At 39.7% G+C, this 19,207-nt stretch overlaps 1 protein-coding gene across 2 annotated transcripts in view; it reads right to left on the bottom strand.

Annotated features, from left to right (window-relative positions):
- spire1b (spire-type actin nucleation factor 1b) overlaps positions 1-19,207 on the bottom strand; it is a 35,505-nt gene that overhangs the window by 14,794 nt on the left and 1,504 nt on the right. For both annotated transcript variants that reach the window (XM_062399852.1, XM_062399853.1), the window contains exons 2-4: positions 16,183-16,211; positions 2,784-3,020; positions 1,078-1,203 (exon numbers count right to left, since the gene is read on the bottom strand). In XM_062399852.1, coding sequence (XP_062255836.1) covers positions 1,078-1,203; positions 2,784-3,020; positions 16,183-16,211 — 392 coding nt within the window. The remainder of the gene's footprint in view (positions 1-1,077; positions 1,204-2,783; positions 3,021-16,182; positions 16,212-19,207) is intronic.

Genomic DNA, 19,207 nt, shown 5'->3' with positions numbered 1-19,207 from the left:
AACTTGAAACCCAATGAATATAACCATTTTCAACCACATGAATTTCCCCAGTGTCCATTCTCATGTTTATCTACAGTCATCATCATTGATGACTTTCTGAATCATCTCTTTCACAGTGGAAACATGGCTGTTCTGACTGTGATATTAATATGTCTCTGTTAAGTCCATGCCTATTTCATGCTACTATTCAGTCCTTCCACTGTAAGTGATGGTTTACTGCTGCAACAGGAAAGATCACTCAGATGTGACTGTCATGCTCTGCTGGTTTCCTCACTTTAACCTTTAATAACCAGGCAAAGGGAAAACTGACTACATGCAATATAGTCAGCCGAACTGGTTAATATTTATTACATAAGAGCTATGATCTTTGTTAAACGTATTATTTTACAAATAGTAACATTCGAAAGAGGGAATCATTAGAATTCAAAGCCCATCATTCCCCTTTTATTCAATCTAGCAGCACCATTTCCACACACAGAAAAGTCTTCTATGTCTGACTTTAAACAAACATATATCCATGATTTGATCCCTGGGAAATCTTAAAAAATTCTGAATGATCCACAATGTTGAAGAAAGTGATACACATTCGGATCTGTGACAAAATGTAATGGGTTCTTCTTTGACCAATACATTTTTTTTTCATTATTGTTCTTACCAACAAACCAACTGGGGGGAAAACGTAACCTTCTTGGTGGGGTAACAATGTGCTTCTTTGCCAAATAGATATTGGGTGTTTTTTTGGAATATAAAATAGTGCTGACTTAGCCTTTGTCAGGGTACACACAAACTGAGAGAAAGTCATGTTGATAAGTGGGGTTTGTGGGGCATGTACGATCTCAGTGCTAAAAGTGATGCCTCAATATGTCCTTCATGGGCTGCACAAAGTTCAGTGACCATGTTGTAACCCTTGACTAGAGGGGAGCCCAATATCCAGTCTGTTTGGGTTGTGACAAAACTGGTAGTGTAAACAAAAAGGGCTTATGTATTCACCCTACTAAAAAAAAATTCTATATCTGCTGTTTAATTTGCAACTAAACAGCAGATATATTGTTGACGATGATGATGATAAGCACCCACCTCTTTGGCACTCCTGATCTTCTCCAGAAAAGTGTGCAGCTCCCTGGTTTCTGTATACAGAGCCCGACACACTGCCTGGTAGTGATTGGGGGCATCTGATAGGTTGGGTAGGTGAGTCGTACACAGCTATAGGAGAGAGACAGTGAAGTACAGAGGGGGAGACATTTACATTGCATGGGTCAAATTTGCATTTCTTATAAACTTGATACAGACGTGATGGAGTAAAATTCACAATGTGCGATGCAATGCACTGACATGAATGGCTACATCAATATCCATGTATACTCTCATAGCACCATCTGGCGGTCATGTTCAATGACAACATAGCTTTTCCAATTCTCTCTTTGCAGCTTTCAAAGTGTATGATGTGATATAGTGGTAACTAATGTGTTCTGACATGTTGGCAAGTTGAGGATTGTATTTATTAATTGCTGATGATTTGGTATGTGATTGTTCTAAGGGACACTGCATGAAAACAAAAAATATCCAAAAACATTTGCAGACATTGGTAAACAACAGTCATTGACTGTAGTTTACAATTCACAAGACAGCTATACCCGAGGGCAGCCATCCTGCTGCCACATGAACACAAAAGCACAAACGCACTTACACACACAAACACACATACAATGACAGATTATGCCTTGTGTCTCTCAGGGGTGCAGAAGGCACACTGGTTAATGCGTGGCATGCCATTTGTCTAGATTGCATTTCAGCTAGAGAGAAGTTCACTAAACACAGAAAATAACAGAAAACATCTCTTATCTAATAATTAAAAATAAATGTTATCTTTGTTCATTTCAGACATAAATAAATGTGGCACTGACAAAATATGGTAAATTATGTGTTTTAAATATGAGTTATTCTCTGTTAACTGGGGGTCAATTCAGTAGGACAAAGGGTTAACTCAGGAAGCACATGGAGTGAATGGACAGAGGAGACTATTTTCAGTGACAGCTGGTTGCCATTGCCCCGGCCAGATTGTCTGAAACATATGCAGATATGGCTTTATATGCTGATTTGTTATGTAAAACTCAGTACCTTGTCGTGATTCTGCCATGTCTTACCTTTGAATAGACAGAAAGACTTTGTGCAGCATGGGCTCATTTTTCAACTACAATTTTGATATTAATTTTGGATTTATCTTTGTCTGATTTCCCTCTTACGTTGATTAGCTGCCCATCTTCATTAGTTCACCTTTGTTTAGTTCAGTTGATTATTAGGGCCTTGTCTACTTCCTCTCCGTTTAAAAATAAATCAAAATAAATCTTTCGTTTTTTTAAATATTTACGTCCAGATAACACAAAAATGACTCTCAATGCTCTAACAAGCATGCCGGGCCAGTAAGTGGGAATAAGTCTAAATCAATGATCCATCAAATACCATCTCAGAATGCTGTGTGCTTGGTTGATGAGCTTATGGTGTAGGTGCAGTGATGCCCGATATAGCTGCATACGGGCAGTTTCTAGTGTGTTCCTTATGTCTTACATGACTCTCCAAGAATGAAAAATGGGAATGGCAATTAGAAAATAGTAAATTGCCTATTTTATCCAGTTTAGTCAAGATTAAAAAACCTACATATACCCGCTAATATTAGTGTAATATAGTATATGTATATGAGAGCAGGGAGAGTGAGAGTGATGGAAAAAAACACTGACATCCATAGATAAGACAACCAGAGTCCCTTCCTCAGCTAGGGTACCTACCTTGAGAATATCTCTGTAACCATGAACAGTGTAGACACTATCAGGATTATCCTCAGCCTCGTCCTCCTCCTCTGTGGCCTCATAACCTTCGTCAGGACAGGCGTCCTTTGTGGCCTCGCCAATGTTGGTCATGAGGTCGATGAGCTGCTCCAGAGGAGGACTGAGCTCCCTCTCCTCATTCTCCTTTAGTCCGTAGTCCAGAGCCTTGTAGATCATGATGCCCAAAGACTCAATCACCTGAGAGGGAACACGAGACAAAACAAAAAATCTTCACATGATCTGCTTCATGCTTATATAGACTGTTTCAGTTTTGCATATACACACACACACACACACACACACACACACACGACGACTCACTCCACATGCACAATAGGTGGCCTTTGACAGGCTGACCCTGGGAGCAGATTGATCTTGTGATTAACTAAGCAACCTCTTTGTCTAAGTAAAATATGACACCATGCAAACACACACAAACAAACATGCACAAAAAACTCCTGCACATGAAAACCCACTCCTCCAGGGATTTGCTAATCTCAGGCTGTTGCTGAGCAGCTCTTCACCAGCAGGCAGGTGACGCGTGTTGTGGAGGATGATTATGTGTATGGTGCTTCCCTGCTCAGCAGCTAATAGTTTTATGTGTTAAATATCTGGATGTTCAAGCTCCTGTTTCTTATCTGCAGATTTACAAGTTATTTCAAACTGCTAAAAGAATCCAGTCAAAACAGTATCTTTTCTGCAAATAGACATTAAAGGGAAAAAAGAAATGCTGTGGCAGACGAGCTTCACAATTTCTTCAATTTACAATTTTTACTGAGGTAAGAAAGGTTGGGTTTTTATTTTTGGTCATATATGGCAGGCCATCAATTAAAATATTTTTTTGTAAGAGAATAAATGTAGCAGGAGGATCGATTGTATCTTATCGCTTTACCTAAATTTATCTTACATATTTTTTGTTTCATCTTTGAATAAAAAAAACGTTTCACAATATCCTTAGGTCTGTGAAGACAAAACAAGACCTTTTAGCACATAACCTTTATCCTGGGATGATGAGCCTTTTCCACTACATTTTGATAATGCATAGACTAAATAATGAAATTAGATCTATACTGTATATTAGTGAGGATTATTGACCAAGGTCAAATATTTTTCAATTTTTGTTACGGATACAACTCAACAAAAATTGTTCATAAAAAAGATTTTCTCAATTTTCCCACTGTGTGTGCTTCCATAAAAGTCACACACCGTGCTTCAATTAATTCTATTGATTATGTTGATGTAGCTGCCTTCTCTTAAATCTAGGGAAATCATTTCTTCCACATTCTTCACAAATAATTGATTGCAAACTATGACTGATGCCAGTCTCTGTGACTATGAGACATCCGGCTGTAACACACGTCTTCTTTCTTCTTTAAAATGAGCCTGCCTCGTTCCCATGCTTACAGGCTACCAAGCAGAAGGATGAGATGGAGGAGAGGAAGGGATTGGGAGAAGAAGAGGATGAAGATGAAGAACAAAATAAATCATCAGCTGCAATAGCAGCATCAACCAGCTTGGCTTATGTTTCAGCATTCCTGCCACAGAGCAAACTTGTCCTAATGCCTGTGTGAGGTCACTTGGCGTGGAAGCAGTGGATACATACTATGCCAGTAGTTCCTACCTACAGTGCCGCCAGAAGAATCTTCCTAAGTTACACACAATGGCAACATTTAACTCATTCAGGGCCTATCGCTGCAACTTGCAACCTGATCCATGTGCTCATCAATTATCTACTGACAGTGAAATCTTTTACATAGGAAAGTGTAAGTCATTTAGGGACTGCTAGTCATAAAGGGACAAATTTATGTTGTTTTAAGGTGTCGGTTTCTTATTGAGGTGGGGTAGCATTTCATTACAGCATTCAACAGTATTACACCTGAGGTACTAGAGCTGCACAACAGCAGGATATAAAATGACAGCAGAGCCTAATGTTGACAAGAACACATGTGACATCCAGCCTTTGTCCTAGTTATGGATATTTCAAATTAGAGTATAGGGTCCTCTGGGTGAGGTGTCTACGTATTCACTGTTTACAACATACACTTTTCTACAGTGGTAAGCCCAATATTCAACTGCAACTAGAGGTATCTATTACTTCAATATCCCGTCAACCACATGATCTATAAGTGACATTTAGAGGAATAGCTGGGTACCACCCTCATGTTTAAGGTATAGCTTATGACGATAGAGCCAGCAGCTCATTTGATTAGGTAAGCACAAAGACTGGAATAGGGGGAACAGCTGGATTGCCTCCTAAGATACCCACACTCCTAAAGCTCTCGTAGATCCCGATCTTGGATCGTGAATTGTGATGGCAGCTGATTGTGGAATGGCATCGTGTCCATGGTGGCAGCTGATCGTGGTGGTGGATTGTGATCGTGGATTTTGAGAACTGGATCATGATACACCTCTGCCTTTATATCCTCATCAATGTTCTAAATATTGTTATTTTGTTGATGTGCTGGGAGAGAGATCTCTCTGAGATCTATCGCTGCAACCTGCCATCTCTGAGATCTCTCTGAGGTTTCTAGTTTTTTTCACCAGTTAATAACTCTTGGTGAGGGTTAAGGACAGAGGATGTCGCACCTTGTTAAGCTCTATGAGACAAGATTTGGTAATTTGGGATATATCAAGAAAAATATAGCATACAGTATGTTTATGTTTGCTCATTACCAAAAAAGCTAAATGTATGTATATGGATACTTTGTAAATAAGTCTGGACGAAGCATCTCTATTTACTCCCACTGTACGAAATAAGGCCGAAATATGCTCGATACAGGTGCTGCCATCTTGTGCTCAACTTGGATGCCTAGTATAGTAGTGATTTTGGGATGGAGCCGTGGTGCCCTGATGTACAAATGCGACCAATCATGAGTCAGTCTCACCTGTCAATCATGACATTTAATTATAGCTTTTATAATGTCAAAAAACGAATCAAAACCTTTTTCCCTTCCACTGACACGGAGGAGGCAGGGTCTATGGTGACGATGAAGATATTTAGACAAAGACACCAGCTCTTACACACCTTGTTTTTAGTAATGTAGCTTTGTGTGATTTTAACACATCAAACCCCAGCCTGTTTTACTAACTAAACACTAACTGAATTGTCATGAATCTCTCTTGTTTGCAAAAGACTTCCATCTTTCACTGTCAACCAAACAGCGGAGAATTACCACAATCAGCTCAAAGTGCTTGGAATTAAAGGTTTGTTGAAGCAATGGGTGGATTTGAAACATTTATATTTCCTCCCTAGTGCACCCACAGGGATCGGGTTATGGCAGTGAGAGTAAACAGGGACAGAGCTAAGTGGAATTGTCTATTACAATCCTTTTAAGCTTGTATATTATGAATTATGTTTTTACAAAACATTATTTATTGCACCATTTTTACCACTAACAGCAGACTCTAGGATTACAGCCAGTTTAGCTGATGTCATTTCATTGTAACACATCCAGGGTTTGTAAATGTGACACTAACAAGCAGTTAGATTTTTCATAGCCTCTTGGTTATTTGCTTTTTTGAGAGTTAGAGTAGTAAATTTAGAATGAGAAGATTGATGCCACCTTTATGTGGATACGGTAAATATGAAAACTGAGTCTAGTCTGACCTTGGGTGACTTGAAAGGCGCCTCCAAATAAAATGTATAATTATTATTATTAGTAGTTGTTTGAAGTCTTCATTCTGGAGTAAAGCAGTTTCTTTTCCACAGGGAGGCTCTGTGGAAACAATCTACCGACAAACATTTCTATATTTTATAGTTTAATAAATCTAATGCAGTTACTTTAATCAGTGTAGTAGTATCTGTAAAACAACAAGCAAACAATGATTTTCTGGGCTCTCGGCTGGTTGCTTAATGGTGACTAGACCCCCTTTTACTACTGGTCAAAAAACCTTACACTCACTAACATCTGGCTTCTGTTTGCAATGGGAATGGATTTGATCGATATTTACTCCCTAGTCAAATTACTCTGTGGTAGACAAAGGGTTTTATCGACTGACACCTGGGTGTACTAGTGTCTTCTTCTTTTTGGCAGTGTAGACACTGACGCAGCACCTTTTCCTGCACAATATAATAATGGGCATTGAACTTCCAGGCGTTCGTGCATAAATATCAATGAATGTTTATGTATTTGTAGTACAAAATGCAACACAAGCGAGACGGGAATGTGAAAGAGCACTTTTGTTAGGTCCAGCATGAATCACCAGGGGGAAAAAACTGACTGGCAAAGACCTCTACTGACAAGTGGTAGAGAGTCAATCATTTGGACAAACCTGCGTATACCCGCTGAATTTTCTATGAAAGAGTTAAATAAGAACCCAGCATGCCATAACCCATACAAAGGAAATCAACCCAACTCATCATTTGTGTATATCAGTTTTGCCTGGCAGTTTGAGATTGGGCGGTTGAGTTTTGAATTTCAGGGGGATGCAGGTTATGTATCTGTTTCCAGTCTTTCATATGCTTGATTAGTAAGTTGCCTGAGTGGTATTATCTTTTCGTCTAACTCTCTGCAAGAAGACAAATAAGCTAGCCTGACGTTGTCATACTCACAATTCTAGTAAGAATGTGACTCTGATACCGCTCCATTGGGCTGTGATTATGGGGCGTGTTTCAACCGACCCAGAAAAAAGATTGGCTCTTGTCTCAATTGGATAGACCTATAACCAATCAGAGCAACGAAGTATGTGACGTATGTTAAGCGAGGCATTGTGAGTTATTTACTAACGCCGGGTTCACACCGGACGCTGAAGCGAAGCCAAAGCGACACCAAGCCTTAAATAACAGCTGGCTCCCATCCACTCCTTTGTGCGGGTCACACTGGAGGCTGAAGCGCCGCGCTGTGCCAAGGCTGCCTAGCGCCGTGCAGCGATCGTTTCGGCGTCAAGTCTATTTTTTGCGCTTGACGCTAGCATATCGCGCCATGAAACACACTGAAAAATTATTTTAAACGTTATTGATGACATATTTTATATGATATAAATGATCAAATATGCATCCTATACTTTGAATTCCCCTTCTGTTGTCCTGGAGTTTTAATTTTACCAATGACGTTATTAAATGTCCCCCTTTGCCCATCCACTACAGCCACACAAGCAGTGATAAAGACAAAAAGAGAGGGGGGGGGGCTACATATTCTCCACATAGGCTTGAGTGGAGAACCCGACATTTAAAGGAGCAAACAGCGGAGAAGTTCTTCAACATGGATGACATTAAATGAATGATTGACATGGAGAAGTACAGTGAGTTGTATGATCCTCGGAACGTTGCAACGAATGTTGTATAAAGACAATACCAAAAAAGACAAATGTTGGGAAGCTGTTTCTTAATGTTGGAGCAACAAGTAAGTATATGCTTGAATACTTCTGGATCAACGGGAGATATTATTGTAGCTGCATGGTGGATCAGCGTTGCTTCAGCGTCCGGTTTGAACAGCCAAGCTTTGACATCGCCTCCGCGTTCTCTGTTCCTCTTTCAAAACGAATGTGCTGTCGATGTCTTCTAAAACAGACTCAATGGCAGCATCTACACATCTCAGCTCTCCAGCGGTAGGCATGTTTGTTGAAAACAAATTCAACCCAAGCGCACTTTGATGACATGGTTGATTACGTTACTGTAGATCATCTGTCCATCATCGTATAAAGCCCGCCCTGACAATCTGATTGGTCCGAACAGTTTCTGTTTGGGCATAAATTCTCCCCAAAGGAGCGACTCCAGACCGAACTTCCTGACCTCAGATGATGTGGGCGGGGCTAATCTGGCATCCAGGCGACAAATAAGCATTTTAACCAAGATGTTGAACATTTCTTTTGAATAGAATTGTTGAAATTTTTCAAGAGATTTATAAATAAATTATATTTAATATAAATAAGAGTATGAAAAGCATACAAGGAATCTGAGAAATGCTCCGCTGAATGGCAATGGCCAGTGTATTCAATTACAACAGCAATTTTGGAAAACTGCAGCTGTTCCATCTGAATGCATCATGGTAATGTTTAGCCGGTGTTTATGATTGTTTATTTCGGCTGCAGATAATTATTTTATATGACTTACAGGTAAGCTTGGAAAGAGGTGTGGTTTCAGTTTTATGTTTTACCGTTTCAATTTGTTCGGCGGGATCTGGACATTTTTCCTTTTTTGAACCCTTAACAGTAAGGAGCTTGCTTAGCTGTATCTTTTAGTTTTTTTATGGACAATAGTTGCTGCTACAATATTGGAGAATTCACAAATCCACATCTGAAAAATGGGCCGATGACATCATGTCAAAAGGGTGACAGACATGGGAATGATCTTACCATGAAATCAACATATCCGGCTTATAATTGATTGCATTAGTTCCTTCTGTAAGTTGATGCAAAGCAACTGACTGGCTAATGTGGACTGACAGTAAAGTTTATGCAAAAACATTCCCTTTGTGACACAGCTTCATATTGTGAGTTGACTCACTGTAAGAGAGTAACAAGCGTGGATTATTTCCTCTCAGGCAAAAGAATCGCTGAGGAAATTCCTGTCAGATTCTTATGCCTGACTCCACTGCTTTGACCTCTGACTGTCTTATGACTGAGTGCGGCTGCTTTGGTTTGTTCTCTGCTAGACCCCACATGACTTCACAAACAGAACAGAGGGAACACTTGAACCACGACGCATACATTTTTCCAGTTCTGTACTTTGATTTTATCTCTTATGATATAGTTTTCTCCTTTTTTCTTTCACAAACACCCTACAGGAATCATAAGGTAAATGAGCATCACATCAGCTGAGCAGAGCCACCCACCAGACATTCCAGAGAGAATTTTCTGTTTACATTAATCACTAGATGTGATGTTGAACTCCTAATCCCATTCCAAACTTCAAAGCTGTTTAGAGCAGCCCAGTTAAACTTTGACAGAGGGGAATGTGATGAAGCCTAATCCACACATTTCTGAGGTTACGCCACATCACAGGACCAGGTGGTCAAGCTAGCATGGGCACAGCGTTAATCAAGAAACCTTGAGCAAGAGAAACCTAGAATAGATCTCAGGATAACTAAATTCAATCAATCCACCACCAAAGTGCGCAATCATACATCAGTCTAAATATGCCTGTTCTTCTTTTTTCATCAAGAATAAGGATCCATGAATTACTCCCTTTAAGGGGTGATGTTGTGATTTGTGAATATGGGCTATACAAATAAAATTTGATTGATTGATGAATCAGTTGCATTTTCTATATAGTGTAGCCTACGCTTGCTAGCTTTTCCAGGATTACCAACCGTAGCATTAATTAAGTCTACTCCAAAAGTTAAAGGGTTCTTCAGGCCTACACCCCATCCTTCCACCAAGTTTCAATAAACATTTATTTTTGCATTATCCTACATTTAGAATATAGGACGAGATGTTAAATATCCCTTGTACGTTGGAAGGTCTTCTGAACAATTTAGGTTACCAACTCCCAGTAGATGTTAGCAGGTGTAAGTGGCCACCAACGGATGTTAAGGGCATAACTGTGCACCTGAGCGCTGTTAAGTGTATTGGGCTTGTAATCAATCATACAGGACAAACCTGAGAGTACGCTGAAGCTAAAGGTAACAAACTGCAAACAGACAGACAAACAGCAGTGGTCGATGGACAGTATTCATTTTACAGTCTTATTTACCATTTCACTGCTACACAGTACAAGTCAAATTCATTTACACGCAAATTCAAATGTCAATTTCAGGTCAAGTCTTTAGCCAAAGTACAGTTGGAATGAGGGTCTAAAGGAACAGGGGCTCGGACCCTCTACCTCCTGAGCCACAGTTTCCGCCAGCAATTAAAACAGAACCTCCTTTGCTGAGGTAAAGAATGTGCAGGTCAAGATAAAAATTGTCATATCTGAGTCAGGGTCTTTCTGTGTGGAGTTTACTATTACCAATCTCTGCACCTTAAAACCGCACATAACTCTTTAACTGTATATATTGTTGTTTTTTTATATTGTTATATTGTTCGCTATTGTTGTTTTTAATTTGTTGTTTGTAAAGTGCACCAACCACACCAAGGCAATTTCCAGTATGTGCAAATATACATGGCAATAAAAATAATTCTGATTCTGATTCTGATCTGATGTTCTCCCCGTGTCTGCGTGAAAAATCAGGGAACTCCAGTGAATTTAGCTGTATGATTATTTTATAGCTCGGTTCATTGGCTCTGGTGACAACAGGCATCATCTGACTTTCACAGTCACATAATTTGCCAAAGTATTTGTTGTCTGAAACCATGTGCAGATGTGTGTCAGTTATGACTGTAAATGGGTTTCTGGTCATTCAGCTCTGAGCTGATTGCACCCTATATGTTACATTATGTTAAATATCATTACATTACATGTCATTTAGCTGACGATTGCCGAAGGACACTTCGGCATGGGCTGGGATTCAGGCCTATATTGAGCTAATACTCTACTGTGGGATTTAAAGCTGTCAACACCAAGCAGCTCGAAAACATGGCCAGTAGTTTTTACAGCCTGTCTGTAACACACTGTATTGTGAGAACTCATTCCTGCTGCAAAGCTGCTTAGAAGGGATTTATCCATACAGTTTTTACATTCTCTGCCTTGAATAATGTGTGTGTGTGTTTGTGTGTGTGTGTGTATGTGTGTGTGTGTGCGTGTGTTTGTGTGTGTGTGTGTGTGTGTCTGTGTGTGTGTGTGTGTGTGTGTGTGTGTGTGTGTGTGTGTGTGTGTGTGTGTGTGTGTGTGTGTGTGTGCCTGTGTGTGAGAGTGCATGCTTGGGTTATTCACTGACTGTCCATCTGTTATTGCAGCTCTATATAACACAGCAATCCAACTCCAAAAGTCCCTGAAAGTGACTGCACACTGTCTCTAATGAACTGGGAACAAATCCTCAGTTAGTGTGCAAAAAGTCATACACATACACACACAGGCTTTGACTGAACATAACCCTAAAACCAAGTTTTAACAGTCCGTTGCAAAGTGAAGACCTGTCTAATGTCCTCACTTTCACCAACTGTCCTCACTCTGAAAGGTTTATGCTTAGGGTTATGCTTAACCCTAACCCTCACAAAAGTAAAAGTACAAGTAAACTTTTGTCTCCCTAACCTAACCTTAACTTAACCTAACCTAACCTTCCCTTAACCAAACCTAACTTAACCTTAACCTAACCTAACCATAACCTTAACTTTAACCTTAACTCCTAAAAAAACAGAGTCTCCCCCATACCGATGGTTTGACCCAACCTGGCACACGCCACCTGTCCTCACCTGTCATCACCTGCCTTGAAAACTTCAACAATGGAGTCGAGTTGAAGTGCAGCAGCAATGCTGCTGAAACACGGAGGGACAAGTACCAAAGAAGGCGAAACCAGAGCAGAGAGCCTTCCCTAAACAACACCGTGAGAGCTTGTGCCTCTTCGGAGGGGCGCTAAAACGTAAAAGTTTTCCGTTGTGAAGTTAATGATTCATAACAAGAAGTCCGCGTCCACACCGGTACCCTTTCAAAATAAAAGCATGTAATACAAAAGCGGAAATGAAATTGTATGACCTTAAAGCGAGCAAATATTTCACAATAAAATAACAGAAAGACACTTCAATTACATTACATTACATTACATTTCATTTAGCTGACGCTTTTATCCAAAGCGACTTACAATAAGTGCATTCAAACCCGAGGGTACATACCAAGGACGACAAGAATCAAGAAAGTACAATTTCTTCAAATAAAGCAAAACTACAAAGTGCTATAAGTAAGTGCCATTTAAGTGCTACTAAAGTGTTAGTTTCAAAAAGTTGTTAGTTCTTTTTTTTGTTTTTTTTTTATTCAAGGTAAAGTCGGAAGAGGTGTGTTTTTAGTTTTCGGCGGAAGATGTGTAGACTTTCTGATGTCCGGATGTCAATGGGGAGCTCTTTCCACCATTTAGGAGCCAGGATGGAAAACAGTCGTATTTTTGATGAGTGTTTAGCTCGCAGTGAGGGAGCAAAGAGCTGATTGGCCGAAGCAGAGCGGAGTGAACGGGGTAGGGTGTAACGTTTGACCATGTCCTGGATGTAGACTAGACCGGATCCGTTCACAGCATGGTACGCAAGTACTAGTGTTTTGAACCGGATGCGAGCAGCCACTGGTAACCAGTGAAGGGAGCGGAGGAGAGGAGTAGTGTGAGTGAATTTAGGTTGGTTAAAAACCAGTCGAGCTGCTGCATTCTGGATGAGCTGCAAAGGTCTGATGGCAGTAGCAGGTAGACCTGCCAGGAGGGAGTTACAGTAATCTAGACGTGAGATGACTAGAGCCTGGACCAGAACCTGCACCACCTTCTGAGTGAGAAGGGGGCGTATTCTCCTGATGTTGTACAGCATGAATCTACAGGACCGTGTTGTTGCAGTAATGTTGGCAGTAAGGGAGAGTTGGCTGTCGAGTGTTACGCCCAGGTTCCTAGCTGTCTGAGTGGGGGTTAACACAGAGTTGTCAAAGTTAATAGTCAGGTCGTGGATGGGAGAGTCTTTCCCTGGAAGGAAAAGTAGTTCAGTCTTGTCAAGGTTAATCTTCAGGTGGTGTTGAGACATCCACTGAGAGATGTCGGTCAGACAGGCAGTGATTCGTGCTGCTACCTGTGTTTCTGATCGGGGAAAAGACAGGATTAGTTGGGTGTCATCGGCATAGCTATGGTAGGAAAAGCCGTGTGAGTGAATGACAGAGCCGAGGGAGTTGGTGTACAAAGAGAAGAGGAGAGGACCAAGGACAGAACCTTGTCAATAATATTAACAATAACATAGATTGGGTTATTTACACTTTTTGTTTTTTCTGTGGGGAGAGATTAGCCAACAGTGGCATTAAGCCACCCAGTGGCGAAACTACCGGGGTGGCAAGGGGTGGCAGCTGCCACCCCCCAAAAAATGCTTGCCACCCCACTTGCCACCCAGGTTGTTAGAAGTGTCTCCAATATACATTTATTGAATGGTATTATATTTTTTGCTACTGAAGCTGTTGATCTCATTGGTAACTTGTTTAAGTTTAAGAACTAAAATCTTTATGTCCCCCCTCCCCTGTAAAATGGTTGAGTCCATGCATCCTATTTGCTCTCTTCTCACCGTGCGCATCTGCCGCTTCATTCAAATGAAGACAGAAACGGTTTGAAAGCCAAAGAGCTGGAGACAAGCCAACTGTACGCTTGCAGTGATGAAAAAAGGTACAGTACAGCTGAAACTTGAATCAAGAAAATGTGATGGGTGGTCATATGTGATAGACAATTCCGTTGTAATTTCAATCGTTTATTTAATTGCTAGCTTGCAAAAGTCGATAGGACTAGTAGCTAGCTCGCTATACAGCTGCATTAAAATGTGAGAGGATGACTCGGTTATATGCTATAGACCCTATTGTGTATGTGGTATAAAGGCTGGGACGAATTTCGAATTATAAATATGTTAACTGTTTTCATTAGCGATTGGTATAAATAAATACATATAGACACCAGGCATGTGTGTTTCCAACAATAAAAATACTTGACTTGACTTTGTGTGTTTGATTTGCCACCCTTGAATTTAACTTGCCACCCTTCTGCCACCCCATGTAAAATTTTCTAGAATCGCCACTGAAGCCACCACATCTTCAGCGGTATCTCCGGACAAAACATGAAAGTCATGTTGGTAAGCCACCTGAGTTTTTTAAGAGGAAACATTCTGAATTCAGGTCATCTCAAGACACGATGCGAAAAGCCTCCCCGAAGCAAACAGAAACAAGCTACCTGTCAGTATTCTTTTCGATCCTTAAAGAAGATATTTTAAGATGATAAATATTTAAAAAATATGTTTTGAGCTAATCTTTTATTTAAAACTAAGTTAATGATTTATTTTTTGGGAAGAAGTGTTTAGCTATAATTAAGTTCATGAGTTCAGTTTGAGAACATATCTTTATTATGATCCCAAAAGAGGTCACTTTAAGTTGATAATTATTTTGAGGTGCACAAATCTTTATTTATATTGAGATAATAATAAAAGTCTTTAGTTATTTTTATATCTTTTTATTTCGAAATAGTTCAAGAGAGACCACTACAAATGAGCAATGTTATGGACATTGATGGAGTTTTAAATTTGAATGTGTCTAGTTAGAAGGCTTAATAAATTACATTACATCTTTCTTTCAACCAAAAATGCTTTGCGCTGGTTAGGGGGTACTCTGCAGAATTTTTTCTTCAAAGGGGGTACGTCACTGAAAAAAGGTTGAGAACCACTGGCCTAGGGGATAGAGCGGGTGTCCTGCAACTAGAAGGTTGCTGGTTCAAATCCCACTCTTTCCCATCTGCATGCCTAAGTGTCCTTGGCAAGATACTGAACCCTTAAATGGCCCCTTATAAGAAATTTTGAGTGTACTAAAAATGTAAGTTGCTTTGGACAAAAGCGCCAGCTAAAATGACATGTAATGTAATACAGGAGGCGATGCTTTGTGACATTTCCGATCAGAGAAGCCTGCTGAGCACTCTGGAGGTCGTGAAGAACAAGCTCAAAGATGGGACACTGCTACATTATTGACACCATTGGTCTCTAATGCCTTCTGAACATATAACCAGCACTCATCGAAAATATTTCACAGAGAAAATTTGAAAATTACACTTGTTTCATTTGTATAAGAAAGGTATTGGTCTATGCAGCTGCTTTGCAGGATTAACACGTCATAAATCAATAGCTTATAACAGTTTCAACCACAGAGCTATCTGACACTGGTTACACCTGGATTATTCCAGCAGAAAGCTCCCTATAAGCATAATGCTATCTCTGCTGTTGTGGCTCCCGCTCTTATTGTGACTAGTTAATGCAACCAACTGTGGAGGGTAAATGCTTGAAAAATAAATCAAGCCATTTTTGTGGTTAAGCCTGCCATTATCTTTTGGAACAACCACATTTCCCTTCATATCTTATTAATCGACTGATTGGCACCCTTCCAGAAACAATGGAGTTTCCCAGGATGTATTCTCTGAGGTGTTTGAGGTCGATTGAAAAAAATATTGCAAATAATGTTGCAAAACTAGTTGCGGTAATTTCCGTTTTCACACTCAATGACTGGGTTGAATAAGAGTAACATGCAGTAAACATCACACAGCAATGCAAAGGCCTTAGTCAGAAGCCCTAACCTTAACTGTGCATGACTGTTGCCTCAACTTCAATTAAGTACTTAAAAAGCCACCAGGGTGGCATGGCACACAAAGTCTGTAACGTCCAAATGTACGGAATAAAGAGTCCTGGTTTTAAGACTCAATGCACAAAGTAAACATTTCTTTCATATTTGCTATTCTTTCCTCCCACACCTATAGCAGGAACTTTGATCATGTGTTGCATAAATATGGCCACATAATAATGCTCAAATCTCTGGCAGCATGTGGTGATGAAACAGCAAGTTACTCACCTCTGTTGTTGTGCAAGGGCTGAATTTATCTGCAAGGGAAACAAGAAGGCAGTGTTATGATAAGCAGCCTATTCATAAAGCAGCTTACAAGCATAAAGACATGTAAAGCTACACATTGTTCAGTTACAGTGAACATGTACTGTATCTATGAAATGGTGATGCTTTCTGAGCCATTCATGTTTAAGGTCATACAGTCCGACTTTCAATCCATATAACTGTGTCTAAATGTACGTTAGCATTTTCAACACAACTTTCCGTTTTGAGCAAAGCAAAGCCCATTGGCTATCTAAGAGGTTCCATCTCAAGTGATTCCTTTCAGTGGCCAGGACCCTCTTTTCAAATCCAGTAAGCAAATGGAGAGGAAATGTTCCAATCAGGGATACAGTGATAGTTATAACTGAATAGTTTATTAAATAATGTATTTTACACATAAAGTACGTTTAGATGTTTCTCTATTTTCCAAAACCCTCAGAGTTCTAGCCCAGAAGTTTTGTAGCCAACTTCATAATGTAGATCCTACTGAAGAGAAGCTCGCAATTATTATCAATCACAATTGAAAGCTGCAGTAAGTACAATACATGTTCAATTGAGGCAATTTCACAAAGTGGAACTGCAACTGAGAAAACTGGAATTCATTAAGACAAATCTGAATTTAAGGACTGGCTTCGGAAATATATATTTTTATTATTGTTCACTTTTCTTAAAACAAGCCAATGAATACTGACATTCTCAATACAGATAAAACGTTGATATCCTAAACATTTTAATCTGTCAATATGAATATTTGTCAAATCAAAGCTTTTTTCAAGAACACATCTGCTTGAACAAGGAACAATTTTCAAAATATATTCAATGATGTGTGGCTTTGCACGAAGCTATAGATCTAACAGTGAACATTGAATGACTTAAATATGCACCTTAATGAATCAGGAATTGTGCGTGAATGTTGGACTTTGTAAGTTGTAGCCTCTTTATTGCTCACCATTTAGACAATTTCTAGGTATCCTAGATATAGCTTATTTTTTCCCTGCATACAGTTTCTTCTACTAATATCAACAAAAAACTGTTGTGCTCTCGTTCTCAGGCAAAAGGTTTAATGTAAGCTCTGTGTCTTTCCTAATCACTCTCGCAGATTATGATGCATGTGACTGATGATGACAAAACCCCACCCAACAAGCCGTGATGCATGAATGTACTCCCTTCAAAAACGAAGACCCACTAAGTGTTTCTCCAGGCAGCATCAGCCCAGCTTTTACTTCATGAGCAAACAACCCGCTGGCGAACAACCCACTCAACAATCGACTGTTTTGTGTTGTAACGCGCAGTAAAGCAGCATCACAACAGCTCTGACATCATCTGCTGACCTCCACTTACATCAGCAGATCTGAAAGTCATGCAGCTGCATAGTGAAGATGTGGGACGTGTGTCAGTGTGTTCTTAGTAACACAGTGAGAAATAATCCAGTGACAATTGAGTCATGATGTAAATGTGCTTTTGAAACTAGCATCATCTGGATTTCACTTTACGTCAGTTTAGCAGTTGAGAGCTTCAGCGGCGGAATTCAGACTCGCACTCGTACTCTCAAAAAGCTCTTTAACTTATAAAGACAAAAAAAATCCTGGCTTTAGGGGGATTTAAGAAACTTCTCTGAGCAACACTGAGCAACTACAGAACAGAAACGTAAGTTGGTGAGTTTTGTCTGAAACACTTTTTATCGTATTTGTTGAAAACCTTCATGTCCCATTTGTCATCAATAATTGAAGCTGTCTGAAAAATTAAAAAACTATGGCTGCTGAATACGTAGGTCACTAATCGACCTGCTTTCCTGTGTGCACCTTTCATGTTCATGTATTTTGGGGGCGTAGCTTGGAGAGGCCCGATGGAAGAGGGTAGGATGTATTGGTTGCATTTTTTCTTTGAGCCTGCTCTTGGGGTGACTGTTGCATTTTTTTTTAAATGTGCTATTTGTTGATCGAAAAACGAAAAGAAAAAGTATTTAGTTGTATTGGAAGTTGAAATCAACAGGCTGAATCCAGTTTCATTACATGGTGTAATTATCCAAGGCCCTGTTTATTTAATCAACATCTCTGTTGAATACATTTTATCTCCATCATGATCAGAAGAGGAAATTCTTACAAAATGAAATTCTAAGAATTTTCAAAAATGTCATCAGAAGGAGAAACTCTTTGCAGAGGGAAGCTTTGTGAGTCAAAAGCGTCCAAATCCTTCAAAATGTGGTCACAGAATTATCTGATTAGTTCTCCTCCATCAGTGGCCTGAGGTTACGCATCACGAAGTGAGAACCTGTGCTGAACAGGACAGATAAGTGAAAATGAGGCCAGCAAATTACCCTAGAAACTAAAAGCTTTTGTATGATGGCTACACAAACAATACTGCTGCAATCGCCTGAAGATTTAGAGAGCAGTGATTTTCCTTGTAGCCTTCAAGAGGCAGCTCTTCAAGAAAAATTAAATGAAATGTAAAAATATTATAATAAGATTGTGTGTACATTAATATATCCAACCAGCCCACATATTGGGCAGTGAATACAGAACTTTGTTTGATTCAAAGTGGGAAATCTGTGGATTTTCACTTCATTTGTGTTCTTCAGCAAAGACCAAGCATTTGATATTTTTCTAATGTGAAACTAACTGACAGGAAAATATGCTCATCTTTGAAAGAAAAACTGCTGAGGGAAATATTTTACAAAAAAATATATCACTCATGTTTATATAAACAGCAAAAATAATTGCTAAATATAAGAGCTCAAAGCATTACCCATGTTTCCATTTTGCATGATGTGACAGTCCATGAGCAACAGAGGAATTGAAGCCGGGACCCCCCTCTCTAATGGTAGCTTCCATGCTCCTAAAAATAGCCCATTCATTGAAATCATATAGAGCTACAGGCAACACTAGCACCGTCATCACAGCTGTGCCTCTCACATTCACTTACAAAATTCGATTAGAATGAGCATGTGGTGTATTTATTGGTTCAAAAGCCATAGCATTGACTCAGCAGACGT

The sequence above is a fragment of the Platichthys flesus genome, chromosome 11 (genome assembly GCF_949316205.1).
Source record: "Platichthys flesus chromosome 11, fPlaFle2.1, whole genome shotgun sequence".
Classification (NCBI taxonomy): Eukaryota; Metazoa; Chordata; class Actinopteri; order Pleuronectiformes; family Pleuronectidae; genus Platichthys; species Platichthys flesus.
This window is presented reverse-complemented; position numbering and strand designations above follow the sequence as displayed.